Source organism: Oncorhynchus kisutch, linkage group LG20, assembly GCF_002021735.2.
Source record: "Oncorhynchus kisutch isolate 150728-3 linkage group LG20, Okis_V2, whole genome shotgun sequence".
NCBI classification, from domain to species: domain Eukaryota; kingdom Metazoa; phylum Chordata; class Actinopteri; order Salmoniformes; family Salmonidae; genus Oncorhynchus; species Oncorhynchus kisutch.
This window is the reverse complement of record NC_034193.2, coordinates 32,606,913-32,630,929: the sequence shown is the minus strand read 5'-3', so window position 1 is coordinate 32,630,929 and position 24,017 is coordinate 32,606,913. Positions and strand designations below refer to the sequence as shown.

The window sequence follows — 24,017 nt, the reverse complement described above, 5'->3', positions numbered from 1 at the left end:
GTCAAATAACTCTCAAAATTCAAGATGTACAGCTTTATTTACAAAATGTTCACAAGAATATCTGCGCTGTCCATGCATTCAGCACATGACCACTCGCTCGGCACATTGCTCTGGCTACTAAGCAAAGACTAGTAACATGATAAGCTTAAAATATGCTATTCTGTTTTCTTTTAAATATATTTTCTTATTTTCACCATTTTTCTTTAGACCTGCTAAAACAAAATTATAATGGACTTCTTTGTGACAGACTTTTGTTTTTACTTGTAGCCTAAAATAAAGTAATGTAAATGTTATTATGCTCTAAGAAATAATATTTTTTTAGTATTTTTATGTTACCTAAGACCTTTATGAACACAACAAATGTATTATTCTTCAGATAGCATATATTAAATGTATTTATTAGACTGTTAGATTGTTGATGGGTCTTTGGCTGTAAGTGTCGAAAATTGGCTTTCGGACCACATTTCTCACTTGGACTTTGTAGAATTAAACAAAACATGTCTTTGACTCTATCTAAACAAATAACTATTGTCGTTCAAATTTTTACATGTATGTACTGTATTTCCACAAATATTTATTAATGCAATTCATGCTTTATATTTGTTTATTCACTATTTATCAAGCGTTGGTTTTCATGTTTGCGCATCTTGTGGGTTGATATGAATCTGATGTACAGTGCCTTGCGAAAGTATTCGGCCCCCTTGAACTTTGCGACCTTTTGCCACATTTCAGGCTTCAAACATAAAGATATAAAACCGTATTTTTTTGTGAAGAATCAACAACAAGTGGGACACAATCATGAAGTGGAACGACATTTATTGGATATTTCAAACTTTTTTAACAAATCAAAAACTGAAAAATTGGGCGTGCAAAATTATTCAGCCCCTTTACTTTCAGTGCAGCAAACTCTCTCCAGAAGTTCAGTGAGGATCTCTGAATGATCCAATGTTGACCTAAATGACTAATGATGATAAATACAATCCACCTGTGTGTAATCAAGTCTCCGTATAAATGCACCTGCACTGTGATAGTCTCAGAGGTCCATTAAAAGCACAGAGAGCATCATGAAGAACAAGGAACACACCAGACAGGTCCGAGATACTGTTGTGAAGAAGTTTAAAGCCGGATTTGGATACAAAAAGATTTCCCAAGCTTTAAACATCCCAAGGAGCACTGTGCAAGCGATACTATTGAAATGGAAGGAGTATCAGACCACTGCAAATCTACCAAGACCTGGCCGTCCCTCTAAACTTTCAGCTCATACAAGGAGAAGACTGATCAGAGATGCAGCCAAGAGGCCCATGATCACTCTGGATGAACTGCAGAGATCTACAGCTGAGGTGGGAGACTCTGTCCATAGGACAACAATCAGTCGTATATTGCACAAATCTGGCCTTTATGGAAGAGTGGCAAGAAGAAAGCCATTTCTTAAAGATATCCATAAAAAGTGTTGTTTAAAGTTTGCCACAAGCCACCTGGTAGACACACCAAACATGTGGAAGAAGGTGCTCTGGTCAGATGAAACCAAAATTGAACTTTTTGGCAACAATGCAAAACGTTATGTTTGGCGTAAAAGCAACACAGCTCATCACCCTGATACACCATCCCCACTGTCAAACATGGTGGTGGCAGCATCATGGTTTGGGCCTGCTTTTCTTCAGCAGGGACAGGGAAGATGGTTAAAATTGATGGGAAGATGGATGGAGCCAAATACAGGACCATTCTGGAAGAAAACCTGATGGAGTCTGCAAAAGACCTGAGACTGGGACGGAGATTTGTCTTCCAACAAGACAATGATCCAAAACATAAAGCAAAATCTACAATGGAATGGTTCAAAAATAAACATATCCAGGTGTTAGAATGGCCAAGTCAAAGTCCAGACCTGAATCCAATCGAGAATCTGTGGAAAGAACTGAAAACTGCTGTTCACAAATGCTCTCCATCCAACCTCGAGCTGTTTTGCAAGGAGGAATGGGAAAACATTTCAGTCTCTCGATGTGCAAAACTGATAGAGACATACCCCAAGCGACTTACAGCTGTAATCGCAGCAAAAGGTGGCGCTACAAAGTATTAACTTAAGGGGGCTGAATAATTTTGCACGCCCAATTTTCAGTTTTTGATTTGTTAAAAAAGTTTGAAATATCCAATAAATGTCGTTCCACTTCATGATTGTGTCCCACTTGTTGTTGATTCTTCACAAAAAAATACAGTTTTATATCTTTATGTTTGAACCCTGAAATGTGGCAAAAGGTCGCAAAGTTCAAGGGGGCCGAATACTTTCGCAAGGCACTGTATCTGTGTGCTAAAGGTGTAGCCCAGCAACATGAAAGGCCAGGCGATTGTAGTGTTAATAGCATCATAGGTTTGATTGTGTGATAATATAAATGTTTTCTAATATGTGGAAATTGACCATTTTTACACAACTCTCCTCTTTCTTTCTTCCTAGCAGTTATCCATTGCAGACTGGTTGATGGATTAGGCTAGTCAACGACTGGCAAGGACCTTCTGCTCTAGGCCTATGTCCACAGTGAGTAATCACAACATATCCCCTCACACTACACACTGTAGTATTAAAGAGGAATTTACCACAACAAGCAACCTGTAACAAAACTTTCCTAATAGCAAAACACACAACAGTCACAGTGCCTGCTCTATCCGAGTTAAATGTAAAAAAAAATATTGATTTCACAGGTTAAAAAAAGACAAGTCAGCAAAAAAAGAAACATTTTCAGGACCCTGCCTTTCAAAGATAATTCGTAAAAATCCAAGTAACTTCACAGATTTTCATTGTAAAGGGTTTAGGAGGGTATATCGTCAAAGGAATGAGCGTTACACCGAGGCCTGTACTCTGGAGCGGGATCAATTTGGAGGTGGAGGGTCCGTCATGGTCTGGGGCGGTGTGTCACAGTATCATCGGACTGAGCTTGTTGTCATTGCAGGCAATCTCAACGCTGTACTTTACAGGGAATACATCCTCCTCCCTCATGTGGTACCCTTCCTGTAGGCTCATCCTGACATGAACCTCCAGCATGAAAAGGCCACCAGCCATACTGCTCGTTCTGTGCAAGACAGGAATGTCTGTGTTCTGCCATGGCCAGCGAACAGCCCGGATCTCAATCCCATTGAGCACGCCTGAGACCTTGTTGGATCGGAGGGTGAGGGCTAAGGCTATACCCCCCAGAAATGTCCAGGAACTTGCAGGTGCCTTGGTGGAAGAGTGGGGTAACATCTCTCGGCAAGAACTGGCAAATCTGGTGCAGTCCATGAGGAGGAGGTGCACTGCAGTACTTAATGCAGCTGGTGGCCACACCAGATACTGATTGTTACTTTTGATTTTGACCCCCCCCCCCTTTGTTCTGGGACACATAATTCAATTTCTGTTAGTCACATGTCTGTGGAACTTGTTCAGTTCATGTCTCAGTTGATGAACCGTATTATGTTCATACAAATATTTACACATGTTCAGTTTGCTGAAAATAAATGCAGTTGACAGTGACAGGACATTTCTTTTTTTGCTAAGTTTATATAAACCGGGACTTTTTTGGGGTTCAAACCGGTTCAGAATTTTATTTTGCTTGTCGGAACAGTGGAGAAAGAAAGTAAAAAACATAGTGGTTCTGTTCAGAAAGAAACTGTTGGAAAGAATTTTGGGTTTCAATCCCTGGTCTTAACCCCATGTATTCTTCCTGTACTTGGTCTTGTGGTTGATCTGCAGGGCTGTCTGTACATACCTGATGCTCCCAGTTATCAGGCAGGGGCAGGTGATGGTTCCGACCATTAGTCTTCTCGTAGTAGTACATGAGAGCGTTCAGGTCTGGAAAATTCCGGTTCAGGTCCACCTCCCTGGAGTTGCCTCGCCCAACTAGATAGCCATTGAACTCAGGACCCTGATGGACAAACATAAGAAAAATTCTATGAGGTTACACTATATCTAAAAGTCCTATTTCAATGGATGTTCCCCTGGTAACAGTGATTACCTTCACTAGCGTAGGGGGCACTATTTTCACAAAGCGTGCCCAAAGTAAACTGCTACTTAGGCCCAGAAGCTAGGATATGCATATAATTGGTAGATTTGGATAGAAAACACACAAACGTTTCCAAAACTGTTACAATAATGTCTGTGAGCAAAACAGAACTGATTTGGCAGGCAAAAACCTGAGAAGAATCCATCCAGGAAGTGGGATTTTTTTGTGTTTGTAGTTTTCTATTGTATGCCATTAGTGTCCATTGACTTAGGACTCAAGTTGCACTTCCTATGGCTTCCACTAGATGTCAACAGTATTTAGAAATTGTTTCAGGCCTGTATTCTGAAAAATGAGAGAGTAAGACCACTCTGAATGAGTGGACCCTACAGTGTCCCAGAGGTTTTTCATGCGCACGACCGACAGTGCGCCTTTCTTGTTTACCTTTTATATTGATGACGTTATTGTCCGGTTTAAATATTATTGATTATTTAGGCTAAAAGCAACCTGAGGATTGATTATAAACAACGTTTGACATGTTTCTAGAACTTTACGGATACTATTTGGATGTTTCGTCTGCCTGTTGTGACTGTGTTTGAGCCTTTGAATTACTGAACAAAACGCGAGAACAAAACAGATGTTTTTGGATATAAACAGGGACTTTATCGAAGAAAATGAACATTTATTGAGTAAATGGGAGTCTTGTGAGTGCAACCATATGAAGATCATCAAAGGTAAGTGATTCATTTTATCGCTATTTCTGATTTGTGTAACTCCTCTACTTGGCTGGTAACTGTTTGTAATGATTTGTCTGCTGGGCGCTGTTCTCAGATAATCGCATGGTATGCTTTCGCCGTAAAGCCTTTGTGAAATCTGACACCCTGGTTGGATAACAAGAAGTTCATCTTTAAACCGATGTATAACAATTGTATGTTTTATGAATTTTTATAATGAGTATTTCTATTTTTGAATTTGGCGCTCTGCATTTTCACTGGATATATATTTGCCACGCTAGCGTCCCACGTACCCTAGTGAGTTAAACAATGGGTATTTTATGGCTTTACTTTGAATGAAGTGGTCAGTGGTGTAGTGCTCTTTTTTTAGGTGCCTAAGCACTCAGTCAGCATTTAGAACATACACATTTTAAGCCATACACACCAGAAAAGCTGGTGAAACCCTATTGTATTTGTTGGCGTACACTATTAGGGGTTCAGCAGTGAAGCTGGTGAAACCGTATTGTATTTATGGGATTCTGTAAATTGATGCACAAAAACAACTTGGTCAAATGGTTGCGCTATAAACAGATTTTGAATTCAAAAGGTCAGCTGACTCCTCGACTCAACCTAGAGTCTTGGAATTTGGTACATATGTTTACCGAAAGGAACACATTTGCCTCTTGGACCAATGACGTCACAGTGATGGATTATCTGTTTTGAAAATAGTATAAATTCTTCTACAGTTTTAAACAACATCTCCTCAGATACCACTAAACCAATTTCTCCCAAACTTGCTGTACAGCATCTATAGACCAAGATATTGAAATGTATTATACATTGAGTTGATATCTTAAACGTCATGGCAGCTGTGAGCCAATGTATTTGAGTGAGTTTGGGCCTGACAATTCAAGACATTATTGGAGGGAATAGAGCCCCCTGCTGGCCATGCATTTCAATACTCTACAGTGTTTCCTGAAGTGTGCACAAATCCACTACCCACATGGATTGAAAAGTATAACATTGGTGTGAGTGGAGTCAAGACCGTACCCCTTTAGATCTAGACCAAGACTAGATTTTCTCAGACCCAGACCATGGACAAGTGGGTCAAGACCATGACCAGACAGACCAAGACCAGTTTAAATGGGTAAAAATAAGATCCAGTGGAGTAATTTTAATTATGTTATTTATTAATCCTTTATTTAACTAGGCAAGTCAGTTAAGACAAAATCTTATTTACAATGATAGCCTAGGAACAGTGGATTAACTGCCTTGTTCAGGGGCAAAATGACAGATTTTTACCATGTCAGTTTAGAGATTTGATTTAGCAATCTTTCGGTTACTGGCCCAATGCTCTAACCACTGCCGCCCTTTGAGTAAAGTATAGCTCTGTACAGTACAGTTCAGTACAATATAGTTCAGTTCAGTAAACTATAATTCAGTACAATAAAGTACAGTATAGGACAGTAAGGTACATTACAATAATGTACAGTTCAGTACAGTGTAGCTCAGTACAGTTCATTACAGTATAGTTCAGTACAGTAGAGTATAGTACAGTTCTGTACAGTACATTACAGAGCAGTAAAGGACATTACAGTACAAAGCACATTATAGTAAAGTATAGTACATTATAGAGGTCTATGTTTGAGCCAAATATACACCTATGTTTGCTCTTTGAGGGTTGGAGCCAATTGCAGGCTCTGCATGTCAATAACCTACATCCAAATGGTGGTCCTCTGTGGCTCAGTTGTTAGAGCATAGCGCTTGCAGTGCCAGGATAGTGGGTCTGAATCCCACGTCCACCCGAATGTATCCACAAATGACTGTAAGTTGCGTTGGATAAAATAGAAAATACATAATATAAGATTTGTGTAAACGCAAGAAATTGAGTCAAGACTGGAACCAGCAATTCATACATGCATGCTGTTCCATAGTGTTCAACCCTGATTTTTGCCACGGCTCAGAGGGTTAGTGACTTAGTCTTGAAATACATGCCAACCCATGACGGCCTGTGTTCAAATCCTATCAAGACCTACTGCCTCTTTCAGATAGACATCACTAAACAGTGAGGGATTGTTGTTGTACTTGAACCAAATTGTATGACTTCTAAAATAAGGCGTAATGTTTGAGAAACTATAAAGCAGGAAACGGTCGGAAAGGCGAAAAGGGTGAAATGGTCGAAAAGCCTCGAACCAAGACCAGTTTAAATGGGGAAAATGCAGCATGCAGAAACTACTCTTCCTGGGGTCCATATAAAACGTACAAATACATGACAAAATACAGAACAGTAATAGACAAGAACGACATAAGATATTACGTTAAATTAAAATGTAAATAGGAGTTACACACTGAGTGTACACAACATTAGTAACACCTTTCCTAATATTGAGTTGCACCACCTTTTGCCATCAGAATAGCCTCAATTCATTGGAGCATGGAGGCTACAAGGTATCGAAAGCATTCCAGAGGGATGCTGGCCCATGATGACTCCAATGCTTCCCACAGTTGTGTCAAGTTGGCTGGATGTCCTTTGGGTGGTGGACCATTCTTGATGCACACAGCAAACAGTTGAATGTGAAACAAACAAAGGACGAATAGTCTGACATATTATTGTTCTCTCTTCCCATCATTGCATTAAGTCCTTCCCATGCTTGTCTTGGATTGCCAGTACAGAACCTCTGCTCCACTTTTTCCTTGAAGTCCTTTTTTGCTTTCCATATGTTTGACCTGAATTAATTTTCTTTCTCCTTCAGTATCAGTATCTCCTTTCAGGAATGCAAACATCCTTTCATTGAGGCACATTTTCAAGTCCTTAGACACCCAGGGCTTGTTGTTGGGAAATACTAAGACAGTTTTCGTGTTAATGTCAGTATCCTCACAGAACTGGATATATGAGGTAATGCTGTCTGTCAACTCGTGGGGATCCCTGAGTCAAAGAACACCTCCCAGTCTGTGACGTTAAAGCAATTACCTGAATGGATTTCTACAGGTTTTTCACGTTTCACCTGCTGCCTGTATCTCAGTAGGAGATTGATAGCGTTATGGTCTATTTTTCCCGATGGGTGCTCTGCATACTGCCTTGTATGCGTCCTCTACGTTGCCATAACAGGATGTGAGTTGGACAGGTGACGTACTGTTGCAGAGTGGTGCGCGGAGAGGGAGAGCATATTAAAATTCCCAAGCACAAATAATGGCTGGTCAGTTGATCGTGAAAGTGCAGCACTGAAACAGTCTGTAATCCTGTCAGCAGCTTCCTTATTGATAGGTCCAGGCACATAGACCAGAATAATGGTAATGTGTCCAAACATGCATGGTAGATAGAATAGCCTGAATGATACAACGAGAATCACAAGTATTATCTACAAAGATGCATAGCGCCCCGCCTATTGATTTATGTAACGTTGTTTTGTCTCGATCTGCTCTAATGACAGTGTATCCATCAATATTAACCTGCTGTAGCCACATTTCTGTAAAGCAGATTCAATTACTTCTCCTAAAGTCCTCTTCAAATTTAGCCCTTGCTGCCAACTCATCCAGTTTGTTATTTAATGACCGCACATTTGACAGGGTGATCAATGGGAGCGGGTGATGGCATCCCCGCCTCTAATCGGTTCCTGATACCACCTCTTGAGCCTTGCGTCTTCTTAGTTCCCCTTTTTGACTTTGTAGAACCACCATTAGGCAAGGCAATGCTGTTTTGGACAGTGTGAGCTTTATCTTCAGAAAGAGAGCAGAAACTTACGGGAGTAGGTTATGGTGGTTGATTTACGAACTGAATCCATACAACCTCCGGTAGTGATTGTAAAGTTTTCCGAATATTACAGCGGTTAGGATTAAGGCCGTCACACATGCCACGAACAATACAATTTTAAACCTGCGACGCACTTAGATTTAGACAAGTGCGACAAAACTAAACAAAATTTAACGATATTACTAACTATAAACAAACAATTCACGAAGGTGAGCTCAGGGTCTGGCAGCAGTGCCGCGAGTAGAAGCAGTGTAAAAACAAAGGGGGTCAATGCAAATAGTCTGGGTGGCCATTTGATTAATGCTCAGCAGTTTTATGGCTTGGGGGTAAAAGTTGTTATGGAGCCTTTTGGACCTAGATTTGGCACTCCGGTACCGCTTGCTGTGCGGTAGCAGAGGGATCAGTCTATGACTTGGGTAACGGAAGTCTTTGACAAAATGTTGGGCCGCCTAGTATATAGGTCCTGAAGCTTGGCCTTAGTGATGTACTGGGCTGTACGCACTACCCTCTGTAGAGACTTAGTCGGATGCCGAGCAGTTGCCATACCAGGCAATGATGCAACCGGTCAGGATGCTCTCCATGGTGCACCGGTATAACTTTTTGAGGATATAGGGACCCATGCCAAATCTTTTCAGCCTCCTGAGGGGAAAAGGTGTTGTCTAGCCCTCTTCACAACTTTCTTGGTGTGTTTGGACCATGATAGTTTGTTGGGGATGTGGACACCAAGGAACTTGAAACTCTCAACCTGCTCCACTACAGCCCAGTTGATGTGAATGGGGGCGTGTTCGGACCGCAGTTTTCTGTAATCCACGATCATTTCCTTTGTATTGCTCACTTTGAGGGAGATGTTGTTCTGCTGGAACCACACTGCCAGGTCTCTGACCTCCTCTCTATGGGCTGTCTCATTGTCGGTGATCAGGCCTAGCATCGTTCTGTCGTCAGCAAACTTAATGATGTTGTTGGAGTTGTGCTTGGTCACGCAGTTGTGGGTGAACAGGGAGTACAGGAGGGGACTAAGCACGCACCCCTGAGGGGCCCCCGTGTTTAGAATCAGAGTGGCAGATGTGTTGCAAACCCTTACCACCTGGTTGTGGAGCGTCAGGAAGTCCAGGATTCAGTTGCAGAGGGAGGCATTTAGTCCCAGGGTCCTTAGCTTAGTGATGAGCTTTGTGGGCACTATGGTGTTGAATGCTATAGTCAAGGAACAGCATTCTCACATAGGTGTTCCTTTTGTCCAGGTGGGAAAGGGCAGTGTGGAGTGCGATTGAGATTGCATCATCTGTGGATTTGTTGGGGCGGTATGCAAATTGGAGTGGGTTTTGGGTTTCTGGGATGATGGTGTTGATGTGAGCAATGACCAGCCTTTCAAAGCACTTCATGGCTACCGACGTGAGTGCAATGGGGCAGTAGTCATTTAGGCAGGTTACCTTCACTTTCTTTGGCACAGTGACTATGGTGGTCTGCTTAAAACATGTAAGTCTAACAGATTCGGTCAGGGAGAGGTCGAAAATATCAGTAAAGACACTTGCCAGTTGGTCCGCGCATGCTCTGAGTACACATCCTGGTAATCCGTCTGGCCCTTGTGAATGTTGACCTGTTTAAAGGTCTTGCTCACAACAGCTATGGCCCATCTGGCAGGCTTGTGTCACTGGGCAGCTCGTGGCTGGGTTTCTCTTTGTAGTTCGTAATAGTTTGCAAGCACTGCCACATCGACGAGCATCAAAAACGGTGTAGTAGGATTCAATCTTAGTCCTAAATTGAAGCTTTGCCTGTTTGGCGGTTCTTCTGAGGGCATAAGCATCCGGATTAGTGTCTCGCTCCTTGAAAGCGGCAGCTCTAGCCTTTAGCTCGGTGCAGATGCTGCCTGCAATCCATGGCTTCTGGTTGGGATATGTTCTTAAGGTCACTGTGGGGACGACGTCATCGATGCACTTATTGATGAAGCCAGTGACTAATGTGGTATCCTCCTCAATGCAATTGGATAAATCCCAGAATTTATTCCAGTCTTTGCTAGCAAAACAGTCCTGTAGGATAGCATCTGCTTCATCTGACCACTTCCGTATTGAGCGAGTCACTGGTGCATCCTGCTTCAAATTTTGCTTGTAAGCAGGAATTCGGAGGATGGAATTATATTTTCCAAATGGTTGGCGAGAGCGAGCTTTGTACGAGTCTGTGTGGACTAAACGTGGTCTAGAGGTGTTTTTGCTCTGTTTGCACATGTGACATGCTGGTAGAAATGAGATACAATTAATTTAAGTTTGCCTGCATTAATGTCCCGGACACTAGGCCACGCTTCTGGATGAGCATTTTCTTGTTTCCTTATGGCCTTATACAGCTTGTTGAGTGCAGTCTTAGTGCCAGCGTCGGTTTCTGGTGGGAAATAGATGGCTGCAAAAAATATAGAAGAATACTCTTGGTAGATAGTGTGGTCTAGAGCATAACATGAGGTACTCTACCTCAGGAGAGCAATACCTCAAGACATTCTTAATATTAGACATCGTGCACCAGACACACCCCCACCCCTCATCTTACCAGTTATGTCCTGCCGATGCACGGAAAACCCAGCCAACTGTGAATTATCCGTGTAGTCGTCCAGCCACGACTCTGTGAAACAGTTTTTAATGTCCCGTAAGATAGTCTCGAACGGAGCTCATACAGCTTATTCTCCAGTGATTGCACGTTGGCTAATGGAATGGATGGTAGAGGCGTGTTACCCACTCGGTGACAAATTCTCACAAGGCAACCTAATCTCCACCCCCTGTATTTCCTTATTTTTTTCATGTGAATGACAGGGATTTGGGCCTTGTCTGGGAGCAACATTATATCCTTCACGTCCAGTTCGAGGTGATTGGCCATAACAAGTGAATTTTTCAATAACAAATGATGATCAATAACAAAGGCTGTACTGAAATCTAACAATACAGTACTTACTATCATCTTATTATCCAAATGCATTTTAGCCAATCAGTCATCTGAGTCAGTGAGGTACAAGTTGATTGCCCTTCCCTATATGCATGCTGAAAGTCAGTAGTTAACTTGTTCTTTAAAAAATAGCATTGTATTTCGTCAAACACAATTCTCTCCATCAATTTACTAAGAACATGCAGCAAACTGATTGGGCAGCTGTTAGAGCCAGGAAAGAGTGCTTTACTATTTTTAGGTAGCGGAATTACTATAGCTTCCCAACACGCCTATGGACACAAATACTCTTTTAGGCCTTGGTTAAAGACATGGCAAATATGGGTGGCAATACAGTCCGCTACCATTCTCAATAGTTTCCCATTTATGTTGTCTATAACTGGTGGCTTATCATTATTGATGGATAACAACTGTTGTTTCACATCTTCATTATTAGATCTTCAAGACACACATGATGGAGGCTGCATTCATTGTAGCTGGGGATTTTAACAAGGCTAATCTGAAAACAAGACTCCCTAAATTTTATCAGCATATCGATTGCGCAACCAGGGGTGGAAAGACCCTGGATCATTGTTACTCTAACTTCCGCGACGCATATAAGGCCCTGCCCCGCCCCCCTTTCGGAAAAGCTGACCACGACTCCATTTTGTTGATACCTGCCTACAGACAGAAACTAAAACAAGAAGCTCCCACGCTGAGGTCTGTCCAACGCTGGTCTGACCAAGCTGACTCCACACTCCAAGACTGTTTCCATCACGTGGACTGGGAGATGTTTCGTCTTGCGTCAGACAACAACATTGACGAATACGCTGATTCGGTGTGCGAGTTCATTAGAACGTGCGTTGAAGATGTCGTTCCCATAGCAACGATTAAAACATTCCCTAACCAGAAACCGTGGATTGATGGCAGCATTCGTGTGAAACTGAAGGCGCGAACCACTGCTTTTAATCAGGGCAAGGTGTCTGGTAACATGACTGAATACAAACAGTGCAGCTATTCCCTCCAAGGCTATCAAACAAGCTAAGCGCCAGTACAGAGACAAAGTAGAATCTCAATTCAACGGCTCAGACACAAGAGGCATGTGGCAGGGTCTACAGTCAATCACGGACTACAGGAAGAAACACACTGTCAATGACACTGACTCTACTCCAGCCACTTTAATAATGGGAATTGATGGGAAATGATGTAAATATATCACTAGCCACTTTAAACAATGCTACCTTATATAATGTTACTTACCCTACATTATTCATCTCATATGCATACGTAGCTACTGTACTCTATATCATCGACTGCATCCTTATGTAATACATGTATCACTAGCCACTTTAACTATGCCACTTGGTTTACATACTCATCTCATATGTATATACTGTACTCGATATCATCTACTGTATCTTGCCTATGCTGCTCTGTACCATCACTCATTCATATATCCTTATGTACATATTCTTTATCCCCTTACACTGTGTATAAGACAGTAGTTTTTGGAATTGTTAGTTAGATTACTTGTTCGTTATTACTGCATTGTCGGAACTAGAAGCACAAGCATTTCGCTACACTCGCATAACATCTGCTAACCATGTGTATGTGACAAATAAAATTTGATTTGATTTTGATTTGATTGTTCACTGTACAATGTTGTCATTTCACTTCTCAATTTGTCAACTTCACCAGTGAAATTGTTTTTGAAAAAGAAATAGCTCATTCAAGAGTTTGTTACAAATGACCCATCAACTTCAATGAACGATGGAGATGAATTGGGTTTTCTGCCCATAATATAATTTGAGGTGCTCCAAAATCTTTTCACATAGTTTTTGTAATTTCTTGCTTTAAGATCATTTATTATTTTTGTCTTGTTCGTATCATGTTTTGTACATACAATGGGGCAAAAAAGTATTTAGTCAGCCACCAATTGTGCAAGTTCTCCCACTTAAAAAGATGAGAGGCCTGTAATTTTCATCATAGGTACACTTCAATTATGACAGACAAAATGAGAAAAAAAATCCTGAAAATCACATTGTAGGATTTTTTATGAATTTATTTGCAAATTATGGCGGAAAATAAGTATTTGGTCACCTACAAGCAAGATTTCTGTCTCTCACAGACCTGTAACTTCTTCTTTAAAAGGCTCCTCTGTCCTCCACTCGTTACCTGTATTAATGGCACCTGTTTGAACTTGTTATCAGTATAAAAGACAGCTGTCCACAACCTCAAACAGTCACACTCCAAACTCCACTATGGCCACAACTACTGACCACAACTAATGACCACAACCACACAATTACACAACTACTGACCAGAAATACTGACCACAACTCCTGACCACAACTACTAACCAGAACCACACAACTACTGACCACAACGTACAACCACATCTACGGACCACGTCCACACAACTACTGACCATAACTACTGACCACAATTCCTGACCACAACTAATCACCACAACCACACAACTACTGATCACAACAAATAATCACGATCACTGACCACAACTACTGACCACAACTACTGACTGTACCTACTGACCACAACCACACAACTATTGACCACAACTAAGAACCACAATTACTGACCACAACCACACAACTACTGATCACAACAACACAACACCTGACCACAACAGCACAACTAATGACCACAACTATTAATTTAAACCACTGACCACAATTTGACTCGTTTCAGAATTCTAGTCTATGTCGCAAGTCATGACATCACAGGAGAGGCGTTTGAACATTTATTTACATTTTTTTAAATCAAAATGCATTTTTGGGCAGAAATGCCTTCTTGAACATTTGAACTTTCATGCGCCTTAATAACAAACTTGTATGCCATCAGTAAATACAAATAAAGTTATTAAATTACAAGCCTAGAAAAAGACATGAACCTTCCTACTAGCCATGATTGACTGAGATATGAATGGGCTGGATATGCCGAGAGATGAGTTTCGGATTGGTCTGCTGTGTAGCATCTTCTGTCTATAAAATAAACTTCTCGTTATGAGTAGATAATCCTTCCTCCAGTAGTTGTGGGGAAAAATGGGGAAAAAAACTATTAAAAAAATAAAAAATACATCTTATTGAACAGCGGGGACTGTGAAGCAACACATACATAGGCATAGACACATGCATACACATACAAACTATACACACACGTACACATGGATGTTTTATTGTAGATATGTGGTAGTGGTGGAATAGGCACCTGAGGGCACACAATGTGTTATGTGAATGTATTGTAATGTTTTTAAAATTGTATAATTGCCTTAATTTTGCTGGACCCCAGTATGAGTAGCAGCTAATAGGGATCCATAATAAATACAAATACCACATCCCCCATGCATCCCGCAAAGACGGAGGTGTTGCTGACATTTACAAAAGCACATTTCAATTGACAAAAAACAAAATTAATGCCTTTGTACTTTGAGTTTCTGGTCATGAAATCTATGCAGCCTACTCAATCACTTTTTAGAGCTACTGTTTACAGGACTCCTGGGCCATATACAGCGAACTCACTGAGTTCCCTGAATTCCTATCGGACCTTGTAGTCATTGCAGATAATATTTGAATATTTGGTGACTTCAATATTCACATGGAAAAGACAGCAGACCCACTCCAAAAGGCTTTCATAGCCATCATCGTCTCCGGACCCACTCATTGCCACAGTCATACCTTGGATCTAGTTTTGTCCCATGGAATGAATATTGTGGATCTAAATGTTTTTCCTCACAATCCTGGAATATCGGACAACCATTTTATTACATTTGCAATCCCAACAATAATCTGCTCAGAACCCAATCAATCATCAAAAGAAGCCGGCCTGTGATGTGTACACAGTCTTTTTGTGATAAGTGCTGGATACCTGAGGCGGCTTCTTAGAGAAAGCATCGTAAATGCCAACTTCTTAGGATCCTTCTTAGCCATGCTACAAATTCTCAGACAACCCCAAAATTCCTAGATGCCCTTGAAGACTCCCAAAAATCGGTTAACCACCTAACTGAGGATCTACATTTAACCTTGCGTAATACCCTAAATTCAGTCGCACCCCTAAAAACAAAAAACATTTGTCCCAAAAAATTTGATCCCTGGTATACAGAAAATACCCGAGCCCTGAAGCAAGCTTCCAGAAAATTGGAACGGAAATGCCTCTCCCCCAAACTGGAACTCTTCTGACTAGCTTGGAAAGACATTACCATGCAATATCAAAGATTCCTCACTGCTGCTCGATCATTCTATTTATCCAACTTAATTGAGGAGAATAAGAACAACCAAACAATGTTGCAAAGCTAACTAAAAAGCAGCATTCACCAAGAGAGGATAGCTTTCACTTCAGTAGTGATGAACTTCGTTGACGAAAAGATCATGATCATTAGAAAGCAAATTACAGACTCCTCCTTAAATCTGCGTATTTCTCCAAAGCTCAGTTGTCCTGAGTCTGCACAGAACTGCCAGGACCTAGGATCAATTGAGACCGTCAAGTTTTTTAATCCTATATCTCTTGACACATTCATGAAAACAGTCATAGCCTCTAAACCTTCCAGCTGCATACTGGACTCTATTCCAACTAAACTACTGAAAGAGCTACTTCCTGTGCTTGGCCCTCCTATGTTGAACATAGTAAAAAGACCAACTTTATCCCCCAAAAAACAAAAAACTATTGGCCTATATCGAATCTCCCATTCGGCTCAATTTTTTTTAAAGCTCACTGCCTTCCCAAAGACAAATAATGTATACGAAATGCTTCAGTCTGGTTTTCGACCCTATCATAGCACTGAAACTGCACTCGTGAGGGTGGTAAATGACCTTTAAATTAATGGTGTCAGACCAAGGCTCTGCATCTGTTCTCGTGCTCCTAGACCTTAGTGCTGCTTTTGACACCATCGATCACCACATTCTTTTGGAGAGATTGGAAACCCTAATTGGTCTACATGGACAAGTTCTTGGACAAGCCTGGTTTAGATTTTATCTGTTGGAAAGATATCAGTTAGTCTCTGTGGATTGTTTGTCCTCTGACAAATCAATTGTACGTTTTGGTATTCCTCAAGGTTCCGTTTTAGGGCCACTATTGTTTTCACTGTACATTCTACCTCTTGGTGATGTCATTCAGAAACACAATGTCAACTTTCACTGCTATGCAGACGACACCCAGCTATATATTTCGATGAAACGTGGTGAAGCCCCAAAATTGCCTACCCTGGAAGCCTGTGTTTCAGACACAAGGAAATGGATGGAGGCACATGTTTTACTTTTAAACACAAAACAAAGATGCTAGTTCTAGTTCCCAAGAAAAATGGATCTGCTGTTGGATCTGTCAATTAATCTTGATGGTTGTATGGTCGTCTCAAATAAAACTATGAAGGAATTGGGCATTACTCTGGACCCTGAACTCTCTTTCGACGAGCACATCAAAAATATTTCAAGCACAGCTTCTTTCCTTCTCTGCTACCTTGTCCCAGACCTACTAGTTTTGACTCTCTCTCTCTCTCTCTCTCTCTCTCTCTCTCTCTCTACAGCACCTGCTGTTTGACCTCTTAATGCTCGGCTATGAAAAGCCAACTGACATCAACTCATGAGGTACTGACCATCCTCTACAACCACTATGATTATTATTTGACCCTGCTGGTCATCTATGAACATTTGAACATCTTGAAGATGTGGCCTTAATGGCCACATACTCTTATAATCTCCACCCGGCAGAGCCAGAAGAGGACTGACCACCCCTCAGAGGCTGGTTCCTCTTTAAGTTTCTTCCTAGGTTCCTGCATTTCTAGGGAGTTTTTCCGAGCTACACTGCTTCTACATTTTCATTGTCTACTGTTTGGGGTTTAAGGCTGGGTTTCTGTAAAGCACTTTGTGACATCTGCTGATATAAAAAGTGCATTATAAATATATGTGATTGATTGATTGATTGAGTAGTACGTGGTTGTGGTCATTAGTTGTGGTCATTAGTTGTGGTCAGTAGTTGTGTGGTCAGTAGTTGTGTGGTTGTGGTCAGTAGTTGTGTGATTGTGGTTAGTAGTTGTGGTCATTAGTTGTGGTCAGTAGTTGTGTGATTGTGGTCAGTAGTTGTGTGGTTGTGGTCAGTAGTTGTGTGGTTGTGGTCAGTAGTTGTGTGGTTGTGGTCAGTAGTTGTGTGGTTGTGGTCAGTAGTTGTGTGGTTGTGGTTAGTAGTTGTGGTCATTAGTTGTGGTCAGTAGTTGTGTGGTTGTGGTCATTAGTTGTGGTCAGTAGTTGTGTTGTGGTCAGTAGTTATGTGGTTGTGGTCAGTAGTTGTGTGATTGTGGTTAGTAGTTGTGGTCATTAGTTGTGATCAGTAGGTGTGTGATTGTGGTCAGTAGTTGTGGTCATTAGTTGTGGTCAGTAGTTGTGTGGTTGTGGTTAGTAGTTATGATCAGTAGATGTGGTCAGTAGTTGGGTGGTTGTGGTCAAAAGTACATTGTTGTTGTCAGTAAATGTGGTTAGTTGTTTTGGTCAGTAATTGTGGTCATTAGTTGTTGTCAGTAGTTGTGGTCAATAATTGTGGTCAGTGGTTTTGCTTAGTAGTTGTGGTAATTAGTTGTGGTCAGTAGTTGTGTTGTTTTGGTCAGTAGTTGTGGTAATTAGTTGTGGTCAGTAGTTGTGTTGTTTTGGTCAGTAGTTGTGTGATTGTGGTCAGTAATTGCTGTCTTTAGTTGTGGTCAGTAGTTGTGTGGTTCAGTAGTTCAGTAGTTGTGTTGTTTTGGTCAGTAGTTGTGGTAATTAGTTGTGGTCAGTAGTTGTGTTGTTTTGGTCAGTAGTTGTGTGATTGTGGTCAGTAATTGCTGTCTTTAGTTGTGGTCAGTAGTTGTGTGGTTCAGTAGTTCAGTAGCTGCGTTGAGACAAGGAATCATCAATGACCCAAGCCCAGCTCAGGTAATCAATACCATTATGACGCAGAGTTGTCATAATGCTTCAGAAAATGTACATTACACCAGGGGAGTCGGTAGACACAATATAAGTAACCTACTTTATGTCCCTTATCTTCCCTGAATGCCTCTACTGATCCTACAGCTATTGTATTAAGTAATCATTATGCCTGTGAACCAGATTTATACTGTTAGCACTAAGCTGGTGTGCCCTAGGAGGAAATCCACTGTGTGCAGCTCACCCTGTACTAACATAAAGAACATGAGCACATCTACTGCTGATCATCTTCCCTGTAAAGCAATAAAAGCAAGAAAGCATCCCAGAAGAAAAGTGCTCAAATTTGCCATCTTTACTAAAGCTGCAGAAATTAGCTTGAAAGCAGTAGCCATATTTAGGAAAACCAAAGTTCCACAGGCTAGGCCTAATTTAATGTATAAGAGGTCATAGAAGTTTTGTAGTGACTCCTATGTTATTGATGTAAAGAATATCTGTTGGTCTGTGGTGTATAATGAGGAGCAAACAGACACTGCACTTGACACATTTATGAAATTGCTAATTCCAGTTACTAATAAGCATGCACCAGTTAAGAAAATTAGTGTAAAAACTGTTAAATCCCCATGGATTAAAAAATGGTATGGTTGAGGGGGATGTGTAACTACTTGAGGCAAAAGGAATGGCAAATAAACGTATTGCAAATTGAGAAATCATGTGACTAAATTGAATGAAAAGAAGGAGAAACTACACTATGAAACAAGGATAAATTACATAAAGAATGATGGTAAAAAGCTTTGGAACACCTTAAATGACATTTTGGGAAAAAAGGAAAACTCAGCTCCATTATTCATTGAATCAGATAGCTCATTCATCACAAAACCAACTGATATTGCCAACTACTTTAATGATTTTTTCATTGGCAAGATTAGCAAACTTAGGCATGACATGCCAGCAGCAAATGCTGACATGACACTACACATCCAAGTTTTTCTGATCAAATTATGAAAGACATGCATTGTGATTTTGAATTCCGTAAAGTTAGTGTGGAAGAGGTGAAATAATGTTTGTTGTCTATCAACAATGACAAGCCCCGGGGTCTGACAACTTGGATGGAAAATTATTGAGCATAATAGCGGACAATATTGCCACTCCTATTTGCCATATTTTCAATTATCTGTTGGTCTGTGGTGTGTAATGAGGAGCAAACAGACACTGAATTAGACACATTTATAACATTGCTTTTTCCAGTTCCTAATAAGCATGCACCCATTAAGAAAATGACTGTAAAAACTGTTAAATCCCTGTGGATTGATGAGGTATTGAAAAATTGTATGGTTGAGAGGGATGAGGAAAAAGGTATGGCAAATAAGTCTGGCAGCCCAACTGATTGGCAAACGTACTGAAACCATGTGACTAAACTAAATAAAAATAAACTGTACTATGAAACAAAGATCAATTAAATAAAGATTGATAGTAAAAAGCTTTGGGGGACTTTAAATGACATTTTGGGGTAAAAAGACCACTCGGCTTCATCATTCATTGAATTAGATGGCTCATTCATCACAAAGCCCACTGACATTGCCAACTACTTTAATGACTTTTTCATTGGCAAGATAAGCAAATTTAGTAATGACATGCCAGCAACAAACACTGACACCAGACATCCCAGTAGACATCCCAGTATATCAGACCAAATTATGAAAGACAAGAATTGTACTTTTGAATACTGTAAAGTCAGAGTGGAAGAGGTGAGAAAATTATTGTTGTCTGTCAACAATGACAAGCCACCGGGGTCTGACAATTTGGATGGAAAATTACTGAGGATAATAGTAGATGGTATTGCCACTCCTATTTGCCACATATTAATTTAAGCCTAGTAGAAAGTGTGTGCCCTTAGGCCTGGACGGAAGCTAAAGTGATTTTTATTTTTATTTTACTAGCGTTATGCCACTGGCTTTGAGAAATGCCAAAGTGTCTATGTATGTGGATGACTCAACAATATACATGTCAGCTACAACAGCGATTGAAATGACTGCCACACTTAACAAAGAGCTTCAGTTAGTTTCAGAGTGAGTGGCAACGAATAATTAGCCCTATATATTTCTAAAACTAAAAGCATTGTATTTGGGACAAAACACTCACTAAATCCTAAACCTCAACTAAATATTGTAATAAATAATGTGGAAATTGAGCAAGTTGAGATGACTAAACTGCTTGGAGTAACCCTAGATTGTAAACTGTCATGGTCAAAACATATTGATATAGAAGCAGCTAAGACGGGGAGAAGTCTGTCCATAAAAAAGCGATGCTCTGCCTTCTTAACAATACTATCAACAAGGCAAGTCCTACAGGCCCTAGTTTTGTCACACCTGGACTACTGTTAAAACCTGTTTGGGATAGGGGGCAGCATTTTCACTTTTGGATGAAATGTGTGCCCAGAGTAAACTGCCTCCTACTCAGTCCCAGATGCTAATATTTGCAAATTATTATTAGTATCGGACAGTGGAACTAGCGGAACCCCTCGACAACATTCCGCTGAAAAGGTAGCGTGCGAAATTCAAAATTATTTTTAGAAATATGTCACTTTCACACATTAACAAGTCCAATACAGCAAATGAAAGATACACTTGTTAATCTACCCATCGTGTCTGATTTCACAGCACAACATATGATTATGTTAGATCACCACCAAGTAAAAAAAAAACACATCCATTTTTCCAGCCAAAGATAGGAGTCACAAAAAGCAGAAATATAGATGAAATTAATCCCTAACCTTTGATGATCTTCATCAGATGACACTCATAGGACATCATGTTACACAATACATGTATGTTTTGTTCGATAATGTGCATATTTATATCCAAAAATCTCAGTTTACATTGGCACGTTACGTGCAGTAATGTTTTGATTCCAAAACATCCGGTGATTTTTCAGAAATACTCATAATAAACATTGATAAAAGATACAATTGTTATTAACAGAATTATACATAGACTTCTCCTTATTGCAACCGCTGTGTCAGATTTTTTTTTTTACTCAGAGCCCACTCAGAGCCCAATCCAGCCAAAGAAATATCTACCATTTTGGAGTCAACAGAAGTTAGAAATAAAAACTATAAATATTCACTGATCTTCATCAGAAGGCACTCCCAGGAATTCCAGTTCGACAATAAATGACTGATTTGTTCCATACAGTTCCATAAAATCCATAGCGTGTTCAGCCCAGTAGTCCATCTACATGAGGCGCGAGCACTTCGTCCAGACAAAAACTCGAAAAGTTCCGTTACAGGTCGTAGAAACAAGTCAAACCATGTATGGAATCAATCTTTAAGATGTTTTTAACATAACACATCAATAATGTTCCAACCGGAGAATTCCTATGTTTGAAGAAAAGCACTGGAACGAGAGCTAACTCTGTCGGGAGCGTGCGTCACAAACCTGAGACACTCTACCAGACCACTGACTCAAACAGGTCTCATCATCCTTTATAGCAGAAGCCTGAAACAAGTTTCTAAAGACGGTTGACATCTAGTGGAAGCCGTAGGAAGTGCAACTTGACTCCATAGACACTGTGTAATTTGGTAAGCCAAGCTTTGAAAAACTACAAACCTCAAATTTCCCGCTTCCTGGTTGGATTTTTCCCAGGTTTTCGCCTGCCATATGAGTTCTGTTATACTCACAGACATCATTCAAACAGTTTCAGAGTGTTTTCTATCCAATACTAATAATAATATGCATATATTAGCATCTGGGACAGAGTAGGAGGCAGTTCACTCTGGGCACGCTATTCATCCAAAAGTAAAAATGCTGCCCCCTATCCCAAAAAGGTTTACGTCTCAATATTGTGAAATGTATGTGACTAAACATGAAACTATTTGTGAAAAGATGCAATGTGTTGTTAACTTTCTAAATGAGAAAATATAGGTTTTCATATAAAGTTGGCCACGCCCAAGTGAGCATTACGTCGGCGTCATGGACCGCCATTTGCTCAGGAGTGTATGAAACCCACTCCTGACTAAATTTACATTAGACCTGAAAATATGGAGCTGACGCTACATGTTGAAATGGTTAAGAACTACAACTCTATAGGCCTAGAAGACCATACAGCTGGAACATTGGCTACACGGCTGGAAATTGTTCAATTCTGAGACTATCGATCACTACAGAATGAGAGCAAATCCTAGTACGTCTAGGTGAATTACTAGTCTGCAGCTGGATATTATATAAATCGAGTATGAGAATACCGACAACCGCGGCAGCATCTATTCTATGCAACAAACAGCTGTACGCCTGACATTCATTGCAACAGACACTATCCAGAGCTGCTGAGGAAGTAACTACTATGAAAGACATTGTGACTTCTGGGGAATTTAACCAGAGACTCTCTGATGAACTGACTCTCCAGCAGACGGACCGGCAATTCCAACAGAGAAGACAAAAACAACATACAGGTGTAAATATATACATTACAATTATTCTCGACGTTCATGTGCAAAAGATTAGCATTTCAAATAATATAATTATCAACTGTGTGTAGTGAATCCATTTTGTCTCTTCCATTGTCTACCATGCCATCATACCGGTTTAGCCCACTAGGGACTTATCAATGCATTGTGCTAGTAACCAATATCTACTGTTTGTTTGTATTTCTGTGACTAGTTAGTTAGTAAATAAATGATTAGGCCAATTTGTATATCGCTGATTCATCATTTAGGCTAGGGTTTGTGCAGATATCCAAAGGGTTTGCGACGTTCAGTAATGAGAACTGATGAGGTAATAATGATACATTAGTAGAAGACTAATCGATAAGATATGAAAACATCTGAAGAGTCAATTCGGGAAATAGAGGCTCTATAAAAATGTTCCCGTGGTGCTCCGACTTCTTCATGTTTATATGATTAGTTTAATTACGTAATAATAATTACACATAGAGAATTGATTTGATAAAAGAACAGTCTTCACATTTAATAATAGTCCAGACACAACAGAGGGTAATATACTGGACCGGCATGCCTTGTTGTTCAATGAAGTCTAATATCTTTTAGGTGTTACAAAATAAAAGCAGAAAAGGGAAGAAAGAGGTGACGGCACAGCAAGGAACAATAGAGGTGAGCATCTGTCTTTGTGACCTTATACTACAGTAGAACTCTATTTTTATTTTTTTACCTTTATTTAACTAGGCAAGTCAGTTAAGAACAAATTCTTATTTTCAATGACAGCCTAGGAACAGTGGGTTAACTGTTAATTGCAACCTTCCGGTTACTAGTCCAACGCTCTAACCACTAGGCTACGCAGCCGCCCCATGTAAGTGATGCTAAGTAGTTGGAGTCATTCAGTACTCACCATCACATTTACTTTTCCTCAGCCAACAAGACAAGTAACAAACAGCAAAATCAATAGCCTATCAATCTACTATTGTAGAAAAGTTTAGGCTACCTATTCTATTGGTCAGCTTGTTGAGAAAGAAATAGCGTATTCCAAACGGACTCTGGGACAGTTGTTGGACAATAGATCCCAAATTCATACAACCAGTAGGCCTAGGCTAAACATTTTTTTTAAAGCAATGAGTAGGATGCAACCGATAAGAACGTTTAGCTTAAAATGTTGAGGAACTATTATTTCTTCACATTATAATTACACAAGGCAGTAGGTTACGCACAAACGTTTGTTCCATAATGCAATTAGCGGGAAAACACCTTTGTCAAAAGGGTACTGCACATGCAAGCGGTTTCATGTGACAGAGATTAAAATATCCCTTAGAAATTTGGAAAGAATGGAGATCTAATAGGCTA

The 24,017-nt window shown here is 40.3% G+C and overlaps 1 protein-coding gene across 2 annotated transcripts in view; it reads right to left on the bottom strand.

Moving 5' to 3' along the window:
* cpn1 (carboxypeptidase N, polypeptide 1) overlaps window positions 1-24,017 on the bottom strand; it is a 150,797-nt gene that overhangs the window by 78,822 nt on the left and 47,958 nt on the right. For both annotated transcript variants that reach the window (XM_031798903.1, XM_031798902.1), the window contains exon 3: window positions 3,732-3,887. In XM_031798903.1, the coding sequence (XP_031654763.1) occupies window positions 3,732-3,887 (156 nt within the window). The remainder of the gene's footprint in view (window positions 1-3,731; window positions 3,888-24,017) is intronic.